We start from the raw sequence: 17,207 nt of genomic DNA, 5'->3' as shown, positions 1-17,207 counted from the left end.
AAGATTTAAAGTGCTGAAAGAAAAAACAAAAACCAAGAATTCTATATCCTGCAAAAATATTTCTCCAAGAATGATTTGGATTTTGAAATTAATTCTTATACGTGACCCCCAAAGCATAAGCAACCAAAGAAAAAATGGATAAATTTGGCTTCATCAAAATTAAAAAACTGTTCATCAAAGGGCATTGTCAAGAAAGTGAAAAGAAAGCCTACAGAATGAGACATAATATTTGTAAATCATAGATCTGACAAGGATCAAGTAAGTAGAATATATAAAGAACTCCTACAGCTCACCAACCAAAAAATAACTCAATTCTAAAATGGGCAAGGGACTTGAATACACATTTCTTCAGAGATGATATACAAGTGGTTATCCAGCAGTTGAAAAGATGCTCGAAAACATTAGTCATTAAGGAAATTTTGCAATTCAAAACCACTTGAAATTCCACTTTGCACCTACTAGGATATTTTTAATTTTTAAAATGGAAAATAGATTTTTTGATGATGTGGAGAATTTGGGATCCTCATTGCATCACTGGTAGAATTGTAAAATGGTGTAGCTGCTTTAGAAAACAAGTTGGTACTTCTTCAACGTGGAATTACCACATAATCGAGCAATTCCACTTCTAGGTATATACCTAGAACAATTGAAAATAGACACTCAAATACTTGTACCCAAATGTTTATATCAGCACTATTCACAATAGCCATACGGTGGAAACAGCCCAAATATCAACCAGTAGATGAATGAATAAACAAAATGTATATCTATGCCATGAAATATTAGCCATAAAAAGGAATGATGTACTGATACATGCTACGTCATGGATGAGCCTCACAAATGAAGAAGCCAGACACAATAGGTCACATATTATATGATTCCATTTATATCAGTGGTTCCCAACCTTTTCGGCACCAGGGGCCGGTTTCGTGGAAGACAATTTTTCCACAGACTCGGGGGGGTGGGGTGGGGGGGGAATGGTTCAGGCAGTAATGTGAGAGATGGTTCAGACGGTAATGAGAGCGATGGGAGCGGCAGATGAAGCGTTGCTCGCTTACCCGCCACTCACCTCCTGCTGTGCGGCCGGTTCCTAACAGGCCACGGACCAATACTGGTCCGCGGCCTGGGGGTTGGGGCCCCCTGATTTATATGAAATATCCAGAATAGGTAAATCTATTGGTACAGAAAGCAAATTGGTGATTGTCAAGGGCTGGGGGAAGGGAGTAATAGAAAATAACTGCTTAGTCGGGATGTATGAAAATGTTGTAGAGAAGTTCATATAGCATAAAATTAACAATTGTAGCACTGTTTGTGGGAATATAAATTGATAACAGCCACTATGGAGAACAGTATGGAGGTTCCTTAAAAAACTACAAATAGAACTACCATATGACCCAGAAATCCCACTACTGCGCATATACCCTGAGAAGACCATAATTCAGAGAGAGTCATGTACCCCAATGTTCATTACAGCACTATTTACAATAGCCAGGACATGGAAGCAACCTAAGTGTCCATCGACAGATGAATGGATAAAGAAGATGTGGCACATATATACAATGGAATATTACTCAGCCATAAAAAGAAACGAAATTGAGTTATTTGTAGTGAGGTGGATGGACCTCGAGACTGTCATACAGAGTGAAGTAAGTCAGAAAGAGGAAAACAAATACCATATGCTAAGACATATATACGGAATCTAAAAAAAAAAAAAAAGGTTCTGAAGAACCTAGGGGCAGGACAGGAATAAAGACGCAAATGTAGAGAATGGACTTGAGGACATGGGGAGGGGGAAGGGTAAGCTGGGACAAAGTGAGAGAGTGGCATGGACATATGTACACTACCAAATGTAAAATAGATAGCTAGTAGGAAGCAGCCAAATGTCACAGGGAGATCAGCTCTGTGCTTTGTGTCCACCTAGAGGGGTGGGATAGGGAGGGCAGGAGGGAGACGCAAGAGGGAGGAGAAATGGGAATAAATGTATATGTATAGCTGATTCACTTTGTTATACAGTAGAAACTAACACACCATTGTAAAGCAATTATACTCCAATAAAGATTTAAAAAAAAAAGATTGTAAAGTATACAATTCAATGGCATTTAGTACATTTAAAATGTACAACAACCATCTTATGTTATGTGAATTTCTCCTCAATAAGAATAGTGTTTTAAAAATCACAGTGTGGGGACTTCCCTGGTGGTCCAGTGGTAAAGAATCCACCTTACAATGCAGAGGACATGAGTTCGATCCCTGGTCAGGGAACGAAGATCCCACATGCCATGGGGCAACTAAGCCCACACGCCACAACTACAGAGCCCACTCACCACAACTACAGAGCCCACGCACCTTGGAGCCTGCATGCCACAACTAGAGAAGAGAAAACCCACAGGCCACAACTACAGAGAAGCCCGAGCACCACAACAAAGATCCCACATGCCATAACTAAGACCTGATGCAGCCAAAAATAAATAAAGGAAACCATAAACAAGACGAAAAGACAACCCTCAGAATCGGAGAAAATATTTGCAAATGAAGCAATAAACAAAGGATTAATCTCCAAAATATACAAACAGCTTATGGAGCTCAATATCCAAAAAACAAAGAACCCTATTAAAAAATGGGCAGAAGACCTAAATAGACATTTTACCAAAGAAGACATGCAGATGAAGAGGCACATGAAAAGATTCTCAGCATCACTAATTATTAGAGAAATGCAAATCAAAACTACAGTGAGGTATCACTTCACACTGGTCAGAATGGCCATCATCAAAAAATCTACAAACAATAAATGCTGGAGAGGGTGTAGAAAAAAGGGAACCCTTTTGCACTGTTGGTGGGAATATAAATTGATTCAGCCACTATGGAGAACAGTATGGAGGTCCCTTAAAAAACCAAAAATAGAGCTACCGTATGACCCAGCAATCCCACTACTGGGCATATACCCTGAGCAAGCCATAATTCAAAAGGACACATGTACCCCAATGTTCATTGTAGCACTGTTTACAATAGCCAGGACATGGAAACAACCTAAATGTCCAATGACAGATGAATGGATAAAGAAGATGTGGTACATATATGCAATGGAATATTACTCAGCCAGAAAAAGGGATGAAATTGGGTCATTTGTAGAGATGTGGCTGGACCTAGAGTCTGTCATACAGAGTGAAGTAAGCCAGAAAGAGAAAAACAAATATCGTATATTCACGTATATATGTGGAATCTAGAAAAATGGTAGATGAACCTATTTGCAGGGCAGGAATAGAGACAGACATAGAGAATGGACATGTGGACACAGCAGGGGAAGGGGAAGGTGGGACCAACCGGGAGATGAGGTTTGACATAAATACACTACCATGTGTAAAATAGATAGCTAGTGGGAACCTGCTGTGTAGCACAGGGAGCTCAGCTTGGTGCTCTGTGATGACCTAGATGGGTGGGATGGGAGCATGGGAGGGAGGTCCAAGAGGGAGGGGATATAGATATACATATAGCTGATTCACTTCATTGTACAGCAGAAACTAACACATTGTAAAGCAATTATACTGCAATAAAAATAAATAAATAATAAATTAATCTTAAAAATAAAATCACAGTGTGACACCACTTCACACCCATTAGGACATTTGTGATAGAAAAGACAGACAATAACAAGTGTTGGTGAGAATGTGGAGCAACTAGAACCCTCATACAATAACTGATGGGGATGTTCAATGGTGCAGCCACTTTGGAAAACAGCTGGCCAGCTTCAAATTATCAGGTGTTAGACAGATAAACAAAATATGGTGTATGTATGTATATATATAATAATATACCTATGGAATATTATTCAGTAATAAGAAAGCACAAACTAGTGATATGTACTCCAACATAGATGAACTTCAGAAACATGCTAAGAGGCCAGATATTAAAGACCATGTGATAACATTCCATTTATTTAAGTTCCTTGCCCATTTAAAAATTGCAAAATGTTCATAAAAAGGAAATTTATAAGAGATAGAAAATAGACTAGTGGTGTCTTGTGGCTGAGGGCAGTAATTTGACTAAAAAATGACTAAAAATAGGCATAAAGTATCTTTTGGGGGTATCTGAAATGTTCTAAAATTAGATTGTGGTGATGGTTGCACATGACTGTAAGTTTACCAAAATCATTGAGTTCTTTACTTAATTCAGGTAACTAGTATGTTATTAAATTATTCCTCAGTGAAGCTGTATTTGAAACATCAGTTGGAGGCTTAATAGTGGTGTTATGACTCCAGAAATTGGCTTATCAATGTTTCACTAATTTAAAATGTGGCCATCTCCCGAGTATATCCATTTCATGTTTTTCCTTTGAAACATTTCTAATGATAATTTGTAGGTGCATGGTCATATGTTTTATACACCATTTGTTGTCCTGAATTTCTTTTGTATGTACAGAGGATGGTTAGAACGAGAGAGCAGGTATGGTCTGCAACCCGGACACAATTGGTTTATCATCTCCATGCAGTGGTGGCAGCAGTGGAAAGAATATGTCAAATATGTGAGTAAGATTCCTGTTTATCTACATTTTTCATAGGAGTATTAACTCCATCAGACTTTGTGTGACTAGTGGCCAGTAATAAAATGCTCCAACCTAGATAAAGATTTGAAGGGGAAAGAAATGAATGCCTATATGATGCTACCAACTTGCTTTTCTAAAAAGCAAGTTCCAGAGAAAGGAATAGATTCATTAAGAAATCAGTTACTATACTCAGCATTTGGAGCACGTTATGAAAACAAAAGTAGGAGACTATAATCCTCACTTGGGCAGTGGTTGCATAGCAAAATCACATAGAAAGCTTAAAAGAAAAAAAAAAAGAAATGCCTATGCTCCACTCTAGACCAAATAAATCAGAAAGCATAATTGAAGAAAAAGTTTGAATTAATTTAAATAAGTCATTTTTGTTTACTGAAAATTTTCTTTTGAAATCTAATTTAAATGGAATACGTTTTGTTGGTATGGACTCAATATCAGAAAAGCTGTGAGAAGATCAATATTATCTTTAATAAATTGCTATGAAGTCTACAAACTGAAGTCCAAACATATTAATAATATAAACTAACTACTCAGGCCTACTTCACAGGCCATAGGTCAGTGTGATTCTATTGTTCCATTGTCCATATACAATTTTTTTTTTTTTTTTTTTTTTTTTTTGCGGTATGCGGGCCTCTCACTGTTGTGGCCTCTCCCATTGCGGAGCACAGGCTCCGGACGCACAGGCCCAGCCGCTCCGTGGCATGTGGGATCTTCCCGGACCGGGGCACGAACCCGTGTCCCCTGCATCGGCAGGCGGACTCTCAACCACTGCGCCACCAGGGAAGCCCTTTCCATATACAATTTTGACTTCTTTGATGGATAATTGAATTTAAAATATTGATGGCCCCAAATCCATACTTAATGTAGACTCCCAGTTTTTAATCATTTGTGTACTATGGTCACCATTTTTTTACCATATAGTTCCCATACTATTATTTTCTTAGTATGTTTATATAAATAACTTTATCATTTTTAGGTAAATATATTTTATTTTAAAAGGAAACTTTATATCATATCTTAAATAGAAAATCAGTGTCTCATTCCAGAAATAGAGGATCAAAATAAAATCAATGAAAATAAAATATATTATTAAAGTCTAGCCAAGTAGTGTTGCCTTTTGAAGACTGATACTGAAACCTGTTCTCTGTCAAAAAGAGAAATTGTCAAGTATTAGATTAGCAGATCAAGCATTAGATTAGCACATTAGTACCAAACTGAGACCCTGTCCTTGAAGTAATCAGAGGATTGAAAGAGAATTGAATAGGGAATAATTTTGTCATTGTGAACTAGGGTTATTTAATACCCAAAATAATCTGGTACCTTTCCCATATTTTAAGAAAGTTAATAATTAATAGAAGATGCTAACACTTGGATCTGTAATAAAGAATGTGAACCTGTGTGCTTCTGAACTATTTGAAGTTTTAACAATAAGGCTATTTAAAATTTTCTAGTCCAATAACGTTAATTGGTATGTAGAGAGAAATCTAGGTTTCATTCTCATTCTTACTGCCACTCTTGATTAAAGGCACTGGAATTTCTTCAGAGCTGGCTTCTGAAGGATTTACAAATTGATAGTCTTCACCTGCCTTACAGATCAAAGAGGGAAAAAAATCTAATAAAAATATTGACACAATGTCTCCTTGTTTTGGCTAAAATTAGGGATGCTGTAATTTCATTAAAAGAATCTAAAGCATCCATTATGCTGTTGCTATGCTGTGACTTGGAGTTTGTTTTTTAAATTTGATGTTTTTCTGGGGTTTCAATGAGCTACTTTATAAGCTGTGCCTTCAAGACCCACAGCCATTGATCAGTTTCATCTACTAAAATTTATGTCATTATTTATTGAATGCCACTTGAGATCCTTTACCCATGCTACTGTCTATCATTCTCAGATGCCTATGGGATCTTGTTCTACTGGTTAGCCCCTTTAGTCTTTCTCTTTACCCTCTCACTTAAAAATATCCTGATCTTGATTGATTGATTGATTGATTGATTGATTGATTTATGGCTGTGTTGGGTCTTCGTTTCTGTGCGAGGGCTTTCTCTAGTTGCGGCAGGTGGGGGCCACTCTTCATCGCGGTGCGCGGGCCTCTCACTATCGCAGCCTCTCGTTGCGGCGGAGCACAGGCTCCAGATGCGCAGGCTCAGTAATTGTGGCTCACGGGCCTAGTTGCTCCGCGGCATGTGGGATCTTCCCGGACCAGGGCTCGAACCCGTGTCCCCTGCATTGGCAGGCAGATTCTCAACCACTGCGCCACCAGGGAAGCCCTATCCTGATCTTTTTAAAACACTCACAGATATACATTCTCATAGCACCTTCCCTCCAGCTTCTCCTCAAGTCTTAGCTCTCTCTCTTTTTTTTTTTTTTTTGTTTTTTTTCCACAAGTAAACTTAGTAGAGAATAGTTCTATGCTAGTGGCCTCTGCTTCTGGTACTCTGCATCTCCTGATTTTTCTCTGGCCATTCAGACTCAGTGTCCTTCCCAGATTCTTCTGCTACCTATCCTGTAAATACTGTACTCTCCTTATTCTACATACACCATTTTCTTGTCCTTCCAGAAGTCTGTTGAGCTTCACATTTTTATATCTAGTCTCTTTCTCTGTCCTGAGCACTAGACTCAAATGTCCACATATCTCAAACCAGAATATCCCAAAATAAGGTCATTCCCAAAACGATTCCAGTCACCAATACACCTTATCTTATGAAGGTGTCAACTCCCATCCAGTCATCTAAGCCAGCACCTCATGTCCGACCTTGGAATTATCTGTGCCCCTCTTTCATACACAATTAGTTGTCAAGTTTTTTTTTTATCTCCTAAATCCGCGCTCTTCTCTCTGTCTCCTTACTTACGGATCTAGCTTTTTATGGTTTAGTGCCTCTTCATCTCTTGCCTGAATTATTATAGAAGTCTTCTAACTTGTGTCTCAATTTTCAGTTTCTGCCTCAAATCCTTTCTACACACTAGAGTTATTTTTAAAGCAAAAATTGGGTTATGCTATTCCCCTATTTAAAAGCCTCTCACAGAAAAATCCTATCAATATAATGTTAAGGGAAAGAAAAACTAGCAATATGCTGTATTTAAAATGTGATATCTAACAACAACCAGAATGACAGTTCACATTTACTAAATGCCAGGCATAAAACTGAGGTAGATATTAATACTAATATTATCCTAGTTTTTACCCATGAAGGAGCTGAGGCTTATACGTTTACTTATTGTAAAAGGTCACAGAGCTGGGAAGTCAGTGTCCTGCCCTTAATTCTAACTGTATTCTCCACATTTATTTTTTACATATATGTATATGTTTTCAGTCACAAAAAATAAATGATGGCATCTGAGTACTTGTGATATTTATTTTCTTCATATTTTTCCATATTTTCTATAATAACAATGTAATCTTTAATAGTAAAAAGAATAAATATTATTTAATTTTTTAGTATCAATAAAAGCCTTCCATGATTTCCAACTTTCAACAGAATAAAGTCTAAATTATTTTATGTGGCACAGAGTCCCTTGCAGTCTGTTCCCATTCTGCCTTACCAATTTTATTTATATACACTACTCCCCTTTGAAGAAATTAAAATTTAGTTATACATCAAAATGTTTTTAAGTGGCTGTAGCCAACCACAGGAAGATTAGAAACAATAGACAATTTGCGGATTCATTTTGAAGGCTGCATAATTGGCAGATTATTAAATTTTACCTCTTAATTTTTGACTTCATGATTTTTAGGATGCCAGCCCTGTTGCAATTGAGCCGTCATCTGTTCTGAATGGAGGAAAATATTTATTTGGAACAACAGTACATCCTATAGAGCAGAGTGAAGATAGAATCGGAGGAGGCAGCCCCAGTTATGTGAACAACACAGAAGAGAAATTTTCAGACAACATTTCTACTGCATCTGAAGCCTCGGAAACTGCTGGCAGTGGTAAGCATAGTTTGTTTTCCAAGAGGTTTAGGCAGGGTCATTTCTTAAAGGGGTACACTTTGTCAGAGAGTGTGCTTGGTAGGATATGGGGCATCAGGTTTCCATTCACAGAAATAAGTTTCGAATGAAATGGTCAATTAATAGATTCTTGAATGTATTAGTAGCTTTACAAAGAGGAGCTCTTCTATATTCTACCTCATTAATCTCTCAATTTGAAAATATTTTCACAGTTTTCATTGATTAAGTCAATCTTTCCATATTGTTATTAAATCATTTTGTCAATAAATTTAGATTTGAGAAGACATAAGAAAATCTAAATTTTTATCTCCAGAACTCTCTCTAACCATAAGCATACATTCATTGGATTAAATGTACCCTCATATCAGATTCTACAGACATTGCAGGATGGAATTTGGGGGTTATTTTGTTAAAATATTTAGAAAGACTTCATAATGTTCCCCATAATCCCCTTCCGTTGTTGATACCTACATAAAACTTAGTGGTTCTACACTTATGGGGAAGATGCCTTGGTGTATTTTGGCCCAAATGAATTTAGTTGATCCCTATTATTCTGCTGATACAGTAGCAGGACTCTCAACCTTATTCTGTTGTTGTTTCAACTTTGAGATTTTTTTCTCCTTTTCTGTGGAGGGAGAAGGCAAATTGGACAGAGTTAGCATTTTCTTTACAAAACTCTTTGTAGAATCTACTGCTTCTTTTTCCCCATCTGACGTTACAGAGATCACTTAGCAGTCCTAGAAGTGCTCTCTCTGATCAGCTTTCACACTAAGATTGTTTCTTGACCCTCCCTAAGATCCTTTTTGATATGTGCTCACTCTGTATAATCTGTGCTATACACATGCTGAGCCATACCACAGATAGAAGGTTCAAAGTAAATGATGCCTAGAAGGTTTACCTGAGATTAACACGTGGTTGAGAGTTGAAATACCTTAAGATACCACTGGGGTTCACAGTCATCAGTCATTTTCCTGTGTGTATTTTTCTATTGTAACATTCATGCCTTCCTTTCAAATAGATTCATTAGGGAACAGTTTCTTCCCTCCCAGCACTCTCCTGTTGGGGTTCTTGTTTTAGCTCCTTCCCTTTGGTTTAGAGACTTGTTATCACCATTATCTACCAAGAACCTTTGCAGGTGGAAGAGAAGAATTAAGGGAAGATATGTGAGAGCCCAGCTACTTGACTGTATTTCTTCCTTTCCTATCAGAGGAAAGGAAGAGGACATATAATTCTTGTGAATTATTAGATATTCTAGGAGTCTGGCCAAACGTTCATTTGGTAACAATTTTCAAAGCTTTTATTCTACCTAGTGTTATACTAGGTATTGTCCAGAAAGGAATACCTCTCTAATTCCTATCTTCTACAGAATTAATCAGAATCGAACCCTGTACTGACCTGACCACAGAATAATAGCATTAACATAATACACGGACATTGAGTTTGTATATTCAAGCCTATTTATGTATAATAAAATAAAGAGATTCCATCTTCTTTTTCCTTACAGGCTTTCTGTATTCTGCCACACCAGGGGCAGATATGTGCTTTGCTCGACAACATAACACTTCTGACAATAACAACCAGTGTTTACTAGGAACCAGTGGGAATATTTTGTTGCACCTCAATCCTCAGAAACCAGGGGCTATTGATAACCAGCCACTAGTAACTCAAGAACCAGTAAAGGTAAGTAATTTGACATCTCTTTCAAGTTGCTAATAAATTTCATTCTACAGATTTTAGCACATAGAAAATGTCTGATTCATTTTATTAACCTGTTGTAGATGGAAATGTTTCTGTGAGAATATTTCATGACTTAGTACTTGCGTAGAAGCAGTTTAGTGATCCTTAGAAATGTTTTTCTTACTTGGGACAGCTACTGTAAAAATGTAGTTTCACGTGTATGTGAATTGTTTTTTCAAAATAATATTTTTTACTGTTGGAAAGAAGTCTGTGAAAACTTTTATTATTTCCAAATGTTCCAGTGACTTTTTTCAAATGATTTGCCTTGAGTTTCATTTCTTAGTTTATTTTGAAAGTTCAAAATAAAAATCTTTTAGAAAATTCATTTTTTTCTAGTGACATGAAACTGAGTAGTGACGCGTTTATTCTCCTGTGTCTAGGTTTTGTTAAAACACAAGAGACTGCAATTTTAAAAATCAAAATTTGGGGGAATTCCCTGGCAGTCCAGTGGTTAGGGCTGCACACTTTAACTGCTGTGGGCCCGGGTTCCATCCCTGGTCTGGGAACTAAGATCCCGAAAACTGCAAGGTGCAGCCAAAAAAAAAAAAAAAAAAAAATCAACATTTATATTCCATTCTTTCTAAGGCTACATCATTAACACTAGAAGGAGGACGATTAAAACGAACCCCACAGCTGATTCATGGAAGAGATTATGAAATGGTTCCAGAACCTGTATGGAGAGCACTTTATCATTGGTATGGAGCAAACCTGGCCCTACCTAGACCTGTAAGTATAGCCAATATTGCTTTATATAAGGAGCAGTTATAGATGGGGTCTTCTATTAATTTTTTATGTGAACCTCACTATCTACAAATTAGTTCTTACCCATGGTAGCAGAGTATTCAGTACCTGTTCAAATTAGCTGAATGAATTTTAGGTTCTTTCATATTCATTCATTCATTTACTCATACATTTATTGAGCACTACATTAGGTACCAACCATACAATGATGTTCCTTTGGGAGTGGGTGACTTATATGGAGTGGAGGAAATAGTCACTGGACTAAATAGAGTCGAGGAATTATGAGGCTAGTCTATTAAATAAGTCATCCACATAAACATAGCCATTAAGATAATGCAGAACTCAGACTGGAGCAGAAGTCTGAGAGCCAGTGCCAAAAAGTTCAGTGAATGTAGAGGAGGTGGTACAGAGGTTACTTCTAAAACTGTTACTCCCATTAACCACACAGGCATCCACTTAGGGATTGGATTCATCTTGTAGCTGTTGGTGGATTTTTGTAGTTTGTCTTTTTGAAGGAGGGGCATATAAAAGATCACAACATATAATAAAAAGAATTCAAAGCTAGTGAATTCTGATTGTTGCCATTACTAGAATGAGTCATTTAGAGCATAAGTAAAATGCTCTACAGTAATTTAAAGGGCTTGGAGTGTGTAATATCAAAATATTAGTGAGTTAACTATTCAACATTATTCGTTCTGCTTATACAGTAAACAGCAGTACTCATTGCCCTGAATACTCTTCACATTACTGATGCAGTAAAATACTTTATAAGAAGATTCTTTTACTGTATCAAGAAACACTCTCCCTGTATAATGTCCAAGCTAGAACGTTTTTATACCAGGAAGGTTTTACATGAATAAGATATAGTAAGTTAGATCACATCCAAAAAGAGTAAAAGTCTGCTGTATATCCGTACTCTATAATTTTGATAATGATTTTGAGTTATTAATAATTATGTTTTTTAAAAATTATGTTTAAATCACAATCAGGAATTTAGGGTTTGTGTTTGTTGGCTCCAAAAGGTTTCTACTGTATTTGTCAACAGAACTCCTAGGTAGATACATATGAATATACATAGATACATTTACATACATATTATATTCTTTATTTATTGGGGAGTGGGATAGTCCTTGAGTTAATCACTTAATTTCTGGTGGGACTTTCCTGCTCTAATATTCTTTTTTTTTTAAATAAATTTATTTATGTATTTGTTTGTTTGTTCGTTTATTTATGGCTGCATTGGGTCTTCGTTGCTGCATGCGGGCTTTCTTTAGTTGCGGCGAGCAGGAGCTACTCTTCTTTGTGGTTCGCAGGCTTCTCATTGCAGTGGCTTCTTGTTGCGGAGCACGGGCTCTAGGCACGTGGGCTTCGGTAGTTGCAGGGCGTGGGCCCAGTAGTTGTAGATCATGGGCTCTAGAGCACAGGCTCAATAGTTGTGGCACACAGGCTTAGTTGCTCCGAGGCATGTGGGATCTTTCTGGACCAGGGATCGAACCCGTGTCCCCTGTATTGGCAGAGGCAGATCTAATATTCTATGTCTGTAGGAGAATCATTGTGATAATTGTGTTGGATGGATAGGTAGGTAGGTAGGTAGGCAGGCAGATAGATAGATAGATAGATAGATAGGTAGATAGATAGGTAGGTAGATAGATAAGTAGATAGATAGGTAGATAGATAGATAGATAGATGGATTGAGTGAGTGAGTGAGTGAGTGAGTGAGTGAGTGAGTGAGTGAGTTTGATGTTTTGGAGTCTGCCTGGATTCAGATTACCAGTGTTTTAATCTCTAAACCTTAGTTTCCTCATCTGTAAAATGGTGATAATAATATCTACCTCATTAGAGTTGTTTTGATAAGTAAATAATACATATGATTAGCACAGCACCTTATTTATAGTAAATGGTCAGTAAATTTTGCCTGTTGCTACTATCATCACCATCATCATTATAATTATTAAACAAGTTTTTTTGGAGCCTCACAAAAGGTCATGTTTTTTAACATTGATGTCACATAAATATTAGTTTAAATAAGCAGTAATTTTACTACATGAAAGCTTCGGTTGCTGGCTTGATAATATTTTTTTACCTCTAAATATGATAAATTTACCTGATTTGAGGAAAAATTGCTATAAAAACATTTAGAATATGGTGTTTCAAGTTAAAGAATACTAAATATATTTGCCACAGCAAGGTTAAAAATAAATACTCTCATCTTCATATTTATATAAATCATACCATTTAAAATAGCTTTATTTAATTTGCACATGTACAAGCTCAATGATAACAAATTAAGCAATATAGAAAAAATAAAGAAGAAAATAAAAAGCATACCATATCTACCATATCCTACTACTTAAGAGATAATTACTATTAACATTTTGGTGTTCATCTTTCCAAACATTCCTCTGTGCCTATTCATATACATATATAAATATGTATAGATAATTTAATGAAATTGAATCATATTATACTTGATGTCTTGTGATCTGCTATTTTCAGTCTAAGATAGATGCTATTGATATCTTTCTAGGTTAATAAATTTAGATCTATACCATTATTTTTAATAATTGCATAGTGTTCCTTAATTTATTACATATACACGCATATGTACATAAATCACAATTTATTAACCAATCACCACTGATGGACTTTTAGTTTGCTTCTAGATTTTAGTTGTTTAAAGCAATTTTCTGGGACTTCCCTGGCAGTCCAGTGGTTGAGACTCTGTGCTCCCAATGCAGGGGGCACAGGTTCAATCCCTGGTCGGGGAACTAAGATCTTGTGTGCTGCACCACACGACTGAAAAAAAAAAAAAAAGCAATTTTCTGGTGAATAGTCTCTTTCTAAACATGTGTGATGATCTCTTTAAGGTAAATTCCTGTAAATGGAATTGCATCTATTGTTTGCCGGTTATGGTTGAAGTTAATAAGTTCATATACAAGAATAATTAAAATGTAAATAAATATGTATTTATGTATGATTGTGCCTGTATGTATAAGAATTTGTTAATCTGTAATTTGCTCCCCAAATCACTTATCTTGGAGAGCAAGCTACAGATTATAAAAATTACTTCTTTGTCACTTCAGATTCTGCCAAAAGTATGTTTTTTATGTAGCCTGACGACTATAGATGCAGAATTATTGATCTTTCCCAAAATCACAGTTAAACTGAAATCATAAGAGAATTTTACTGTTGGCTTTGCAGCTATCAGTGACTCTCTAGAAATGGACAGACTTTGTTTTCCTCCCGTGACAGGGAGAGCTCCTTTTACTGCTTTAAATAGGAGTTGAACAAGCTCTTAAGTGGAGCTTTCCTAGTACCATACTATAGCATATCAGAACATGTAGAATACTTTTAAGAAATAGTCCTAAAGGTTTGGTTTGTAGCATTGTTTTTATCTGGCTCTTTACTGCCCCCTCTTGATATTAAAAAATGCTCTGTTGCAGAATATATTGGTTACTAAGGCAAAAGGAAATGAAACAAAGCCCAATCACTTGAGACTATTAAAGTAAGATTTTATGTTTTAAAGATTTTGAGTGTTGACCCTGCTATCCTTTTGGAATGCTAAATTGATAAGGTGCTACTCTTAACTCTTAAAGCACTACTTGGTAATATGTTTTCCTGTGTTTGGGGGCTAGCAAGCAAGTTATGAGAGGGATTACTGAAAAATCCTGTTTCAACCGTGTGACTTCCAGTTTTGTACATCCAATTTAGTTGTTTTAATCATAGACAAAAAATATATGAACAGTCCAGTTACACAAAACACATAGATAGTACATTTTTACGTGGAAACATTTTTGTTCTCACTACAAATACAAGAAATAAAATTTTAAGCAAATTTATAATATTCTTGATATGTATTAAAGAAATGGGGTTTGTTTTTTAATTTTATTTATTATTTATTTTTGGTTGCATTGAGTCTTCGTTGCTGCGCACGGGCTTTCTCTGGTTGTGGCGAGCAGGGGTTACTCTTTGTTGCGGTGCATGGGCTTCTCATTGCGGTGGCTTCTCTTGTTGCGGAGCATGGGCTCTAGGTGCATGGGCTTCAGTAGTTGTGGCACGTGGGTTCAGTAGTTGTGGCTTGCAGGCTCAGTAGTTGTGGCACACGGGCTTAGTTGCTCCATGACATGTGGGATCTTCCTGGACCAGGGCTCGAACCTGTGTCCCCTACATTGGTAGGCAGGTTCTTAACCACTGCACCACCAGGGAAGCCCAGAAATGGGGTATCTTTAAATGATGTCCAGTGATAAGTTTTTGGGAAAGTAATACATTCATACATTTCCGGGAATATTCCTACATTTTAGGTGGCACTATGACTTATGTAGTTAATGACATGAATACTTTTGTACTTTTTTACTAACTCCATTCCTAAGAATTTGTCCTTTAAAATACCATCATTTATATGTATGAAATATGTAAAAGTGAAAAGAGTTACGGTGTGAGAGTGCTAGAATTGTTAATAATATTTAAGATTTTTCCCCTTAATTTTGACGTTCCTTGCTTTTAAATGAAAGGGGAGAAAATACCCACCAGGAATCCTAATCCTGGAAAATGGATTTAGGTGCAGGAGGCTGAGGGTCTTTAAACCCATGTAATTTAAACCTGTGAATTTCTGTAATCTAACTGAAATATAGGCAGTGAACCTATTGACCATTTTAGTTTAAAAATAAATCTAAGAAATTAGGTAAAAAATGGCAAGTTTTTTTTTTTTTTTTAAATTTTATTTATTTATTTATTTATTTATTTATTTATGGCTGTGTTGGGTCTTCGTGTCTGTGCGAGGGCTTTCTCTAGTTGTGGCAAGTGGGGGCCACTCCTCATTGCAGTGCGCGGGGCCTCTCACTATCACGGCCTCTCTTGTTGCAGAGCACAGGCTCCAGATGCGCAGGCTCAGTAATTGTGGCTCACGGGCCTAGCTGCTCCACGGCATGCGGGATCCTCCCAGACCAGGGCTCGAACCCGTGTCCCCTGCATCGGCAGGCAGACTCCCAACCACTGCGCCACCAGGGAAGCCCAAAATGGCAAGTTTTGTTTCTTTTATAGTGATCACTTTATGTCTTTTAAAACAATAGGTAATCAAGAATAGCAAGACAGAAATCCCAGAGCTGGAATTATTTCCTCGCTATCTTCTCTTCCTGAGACAGCAGCCTGCCACGCGGACACAGCAGTCTAACATCTGGGTGAATATGGGTATGATGAGCCTGAGAACGTTTCCTCAGCATTTACCAAGAGGTAACTTAAGAATGCAGCAAGAATACCATGCATTTCCTTAAAAAAATAAAAACCAATTTGCTCATAGTCTGGTGCCACTGTACTAATACACATTTTCATCTGTTTTCCTACAGAATCAGTAAATCACTTGTGGGGCTTAGATCTACGGTCATGCGCAAGAACTAGATGGGGTAGAGGCAGAATCTCAGCAGCAAACTGAGAAGTGTTGTTCCCTTTTTTGGCTTGTAAACATACAAAGATGATACGTAGAAGTAAATTTTATTTACTCTGTTTCTTTGAGAGCAAGACATTGTAAATTATGTGCTTGACCTAAATTAGAGTCTGCCAGTCAATGACTGGTCTTTTCAACTCCACTCAAATTTCTAAGCAGTGATTTCTTTGGCAATATCATCTTTTTTTGTTTGTTTTTTGGGGTTTTTTTTTAACAAAACATGATACATTTCTCATACTAGGTCCAAGGAGCCTTTATAACAGACAGTTAATACAAAGGAAAAGATACATTTTTGAAAATGAAATTGACACATTTTCTTTCAAAAACATCAAGCCTATCAAAATGACATATAAGTTCTCATTTTAATGTAATACATGCAAAAAGTTCCCTTTTGATTTCTCTATGCGGTTAAATTTTATTTTATTTTATTTTTCTAACATCTTTATTGGAGTATAATTGCTTTACAATGGTGTGTTAGTTTCTGCTTTCTAACAAAGTGAATCAACTGTACATATACATATCCCCATATCTCCTCCCTCTTGCGTCTCACTCCCACCGTCCCTATCCCACCCCTCTAGGTGGTCACAAAGCACCTGAGCTGATCTATGAGGTTAAATTTTATTGATGGGCTGGACTTGCTCAATGCTTCTGCCTTGCAAATATTTGAAATAGTTCTTCTTCAGCAAAAATAATGAGTTCATCCATTTACACAAAGTCCCAGACTGTGTTAACAATACCAGAATGTTGTTATAATTAATATAACTTAATATGAAAGAACTACCTTTGA

At 36.7% G+C, this 17,207-nt stretch overlaps 1 protein-coding gene across 2 annotated transcripts in view; it reads left to right on the top strand.

The window, feature by feature from the left end:
* USP32 (ubiquitin specific peptidase 32) overlaps window positions 1-17,207 on the top strand; it is a 210,352-nt gene that overhangs the window by 158,140 nt on the left and 35,005 nt on the right. Inside the window, exons 12-16 of one of the 2 annotated variants that reach the window (XM_082603170.1) lie at window positions 4,417-4,519; window positions 8,289-8,484; window positions 10,007-10,182; window positions 10,825-10,965; window positions 16,050-16,167. In XM_082603170.1, the coding sequence (XP_082459296.1) occupies window positions 4,417-4,519; window positions 8,289-8,484; window positions 10,007-10,182; window positions 10,825-10,965; window positions 16,050-16,167 (734 nt within the window). Of the gene's footprint in view, window positions 1-4,416; window positions 4,520-8,288; window positions 8,485-10,006; window positions 10,183-10,824; window positions 10,966-16,049; window positions 16,210-17,207 lie in introns of both variants that reach the window. The other variant, XM_082603169.1, reaches the window with a different exon arrangement.

This window comes from Mesoplodon mirus (genome assembly GCF_964341445.2).
Source record: "Mesoplodon mirus genome assembly, chromosome: 18".
NCBI classification, from domain to species: Eukaryota; Metazoa; Chordata; class Mammalia; order Artiodactyla; family Ziphiidae; genus Mesoplodon; species Mesoplodon mirus.
Note: the sequence above shows the minus strand (reverse complement) of the source record. Positions and strands in the feature narration are given on the sequence as shown.